Raw genomic sequence first — 3,807 nt, 5'->3', positions numbered from 1 at the left:
AAAAAAGCAAAAAATAATAATAAAATAAAATAAAAATAAATAAATAAATAGCACTTCTTTTTCAATCAGATGTAGAAGTATTTGATTAGCCTGCACACCTCGCTCGAGCCGAAAGATAGTTTAAAACAATGTTTAAAACACAAGTCTCGCGCCGAAGTCACGCAACGGGATGTGGAGCGTTGCGTGACTCCGACACGAAAATCCCTTCCCGTTTGCCCAGCTTTACGACTTCTACGCAGGTTAGATCTTGACGCAGTGAAGTGTTTTTTAGTCTGTCCTGAGACCTATTTTGTCTTGAATTTGTCGAAATCGCAATTCGGGGTACGGGGAATGAGCCAACGAGGACGGGAAACAAGCCAAAACGAACGGGGTGGGGCAAGAAAAAAAAAACCGGAAGCGATCCCATGTGAAAAGGTGGGGGTTGCAAGTCGGAAACTTTGAAGCAATCCCCTAATGGAGACCAATTTGGGCGCAGCTGGAGCTTTATTTGACCCCTATAAAAAGAAACCACTTTAAAACGAATATGACAGTGTTTTTTCTTGTTTTTTTTTTTTTTTTTTAGTGCAACCCTAAAAGATACCTGTCGTTTTGTCACAAACATCGCAACTGAGACAAAAATCCAAGATTTTACACCCCTACCCCCATCATTTACACCCCTGACAAGTATCCCTGACCTTTGAGTTTTTCTTGAAACCAGGGTATAATTTCGTAAAACTCCAGGTAGCTTGCAAAATATTTTTGCCACGTAGTTCAAGATGTGAGACTGAATACATACTCAACAAGAAATTTAATTTACTATATTCTCAGACGTTCTACTGTACATTTATTGTGGACTCAAAGTGAGAGTTAACATTTGAATTTATATGCCTGCCCTGTTCAAAATACCTTCCCCCACCCCCACAACTATTATTTCAGCTCTTCCAAGTAATAAGTCATTCTCTGCATGATATGGGGTAGCCTGTTATACAGATGCTCTGTGGGATTGTCACACAATCTTCCTTCCATGTTTGTGGGGAAGGAAGATTGCGTGACGAGCCCAAAGCCTACCTGCGTAGGAGGCTAGATATAGAACGAAGAGAAAAATCGGGACTAAAACTGAAAAACATTGAAATTTCTAAATTTTTAGGGCTGATAAGCTTGCGGTAATGAATGTTTAAGTCTGAGACTCATTAAGGCACCAAGACACTTGTTTCAAATTGGACCACTTTAACGATGTCACACAATATCACTTTTTAAAAAAAAACACATATACAAAACACCACCGAAGATCAATAATTATTATTTATCTTTGCAAATTTCGTAGATAAACAAGGACTATGTGACTCACTTCAAAAGGGATTTCAAGATTTTGAGATCAACAGTATTTGTAGTTACATGTACTTATTTTTTTATTATATCATTAGGTAAGAATTATATTAATGAATTAATATTATTACATATTCTATGATTTTGATTTTGATATTTTTTCATTGATACCTTTATTTTTCCTTGAAGATATTAGCTCTGTCTGGCTACCCCAAAAATAAGAGCAAATTAAAATAAAGTTTGTGTATGTATGCACCAAAGGTTTCTGCGATCCACTATTTTCTAGACACCATTTGTCACCCTTATACATTGCCCACCTGTACCTCTGTCACCTATATCACCCCTTCAGGTGGGCGTTGTGTTCACTGGCAACCATGGCACCAACACAAGTCAGGTACATTTCACTAATAAATAACCTTTTCATTATTTACTTAAGAAACTCATGCAGAAGAACAGTAGCTGTCAAAATGGTGCAAAGAATTGAGGTCATTGTGCTTGCTTTTGACCACCACTGATCACTTTCTGCAAATTTCTTGGGCATTAAAGCATCTTCAACACCACTGCTGAGATCAGATTTGTCCCTGATGCACATGGCTAATTTCTCTAACTCCTCTGCAGTTCTTTCTTCATGTTGAAGAGCAGAGCTGTCAAGTTTCTCCAGGTACTGCTTTAGTGTCTGAAAATCTCCTTGTGTTTTGTACTGATTGATTTTCATAACCTCGATGATTGAGTCAATTCTTGATGTAAGGCTTCTTGTCATGTCAGCAATGTTTCCTTGGTGTTGGTTTGGTCCTTGGTTTTGAGTTACCGAAGATTGTCCACTTGCAAAGCTCTTAGCATAGACAGGAGGCTGAATATGGATTCCAAACTCCTTGAGAGGATCAGAGGCTGAATTCAGAGTAACAAAGTTCAAGACACTTCCCAATTCTTCAAGCTTTTGTTCCAGTAATTTACTTTGTGTAGAGAAAGATTCCTTAAGCTCACTAGCTTGTGAACCCATTTGATTATCTTGTGCTTTTACTAGATCTGTAAGCTCATCAGTCTTTTGCATTAATGTGATTCCTGTTTCCTTAATGGAGTTTTTGATCTGCTTCAAGCGGATGTAGTTCACTATGGAGGAACCTAGGATTCCTGGAAAAGACAATTGAAAGCAATAATATTTGCATTGATTGGATTTCACACCTTACTTTAGATGACTGCACACAGTCACAAAAAAACAACCCCTCCACTTTGAAGCATTCCTACCATATTGTAATAATATCAGGGGCAGATCTAGGGGGAGGGTGCAGGAGGTCCATGCCCCTCCCTGAGATGACATTTGGCTTTCTAATATAACTGGTGTTCTGCAAAAAACCTCAGTTGTGTCATTCCTTAGTGGTGCATCCCCTCCTAAGAAAAATCCTAGATCCACCCCTGGTTGAATATTATGCAAATACGTAAGGTTTGAGGGAATATTTTCAACACAAAAATTAGTGAAATTAATAAATGACCTTTTAGCATTTTGTTTAACCATTTTTTGAAACAATTTGAATGGTTAAACATTTTGCTAGCTCCCCTGACCACCCCTACCAGCCCCCCCCCCCCCCACCCCACCTAGTAACTAGCAGGTATGAAATCTAAAATTCTCATGGTTCCACTCTACAGCATGACCATATGCAGCACATGGTCCGAAGATGCTGAAGTAAAAATATCACACCTCCCAAAGAAAATGGGAATTTAAGGCTGAAGTTCTTACCAAGTGCTGCACCACCAACAGAGCCAATCACAGACCAGTGCTTAGTCCTCTCCGCTCTAGCTCTCTCTCTTTCATGAGAATCCCTAACAGCTCCAGACAGAAGCGCAAATTGATCTCTCTCCAAAGCTTCCAAATGTTCATATTCGCTCTTAATCCTTTTCTCTTCAACCAGAATCCGATGCTCCTCTGTCGCTAAAGCTAGATAACGTTCGTCATCACGAGGAATTCGGTCCAATTTACGGCGCACATCTTTTAGCTTCTCCTGAACAGAGCTTAGTGAGGACCTTGCTGATTGGACCTGACCTCGAGTTGTCATGAATTCGTTCTCTGCTTTCTTGACGCTCGTCTGAGCTTCTTGCACATCGGAAATCCCCACTAGATCTTCGAAAGCTTGAACAAAGCCACCAAGCTTCTCATAAGAGTATCGAAGTACGTTTTCACTCTTCACATACATGACATTCGAAGCTCTAGAAAACCACTTTTCCGGGAATTTCTGGTCACGAGATTTTGTTCCGTGAAGCAGGCGGCACCATATTTGCCATTCCTTAGTCCTTGCTCCGTTTTGAAAGCAACAGCTTTTTTGAAGAAGTGCTCTAGTAACTGTTATCATTATTATTTTTTGTTTGCGTTAAAATGGTAAAGAAATACTCAGTGTTTTACTTCCCGATAGGTTAGAACGCGCCGGGCCGCCATGTTTGCCCACACCTTCCGAGAGGGGCTTGGGAAAGAAAAGGATAATTTTGGTAGGGCAGGGTGGGAAAGAAAGC

At 39.9% G+C, this 3,807-nt stretch overlaps 1 protein-coding gene across 1 annotated transcript; it reads right to left on the bottom strand.

The window, feature by feature from the left end:
- Nucleotides 1–768: 768 nt before the first annotated feature.
- Nucleotides 769–3,766, bottom strand: LOC110040867 (uncharacterized). Its single transcript, XM_020746136.2, has 2 exons — nucleotides 3,041–3,766; nucleotides 769–2,436 (listed from the first exon to the last, which is right to left on the bottom strand). Exons 1-2 carry the CDS (start codon nucleotides 3,648–3,650, stop codon nucleotides 1,733–1,735), a joined length of 1,314 nt encoding a protein of 437 aa, XP_020601795.2. The 5' UTR covers nucleotides 3,651–3,766; the 3' UTR covers nucleotides 769–1,732.
- Between the last annotated feature and the right edge of the window lie 41 nt (nucleotides 3,767–3,807).

Source organism: Orbicella faveolata, unplaced genomic scaffold (assembly GCF_042242905.1).
Source record: "Orbicella faveolata isolate gen_17 unplaced genomic scaffold, um_ofav_v1 contig_27, whole genome shotgun sequence".
Classification (NCBI taxonomy): Eukaryota; Metazoa; Cnidaria; class Anthozoa; order Scleractinia; family Merulinidae; genus Orbicella; species Orbicella faveolata.
The sequence above is the reverse complement of the archived record's forward strand: the minus strand, read 5'-3'. Positions and strand labels throughout refer to the sequence as shown.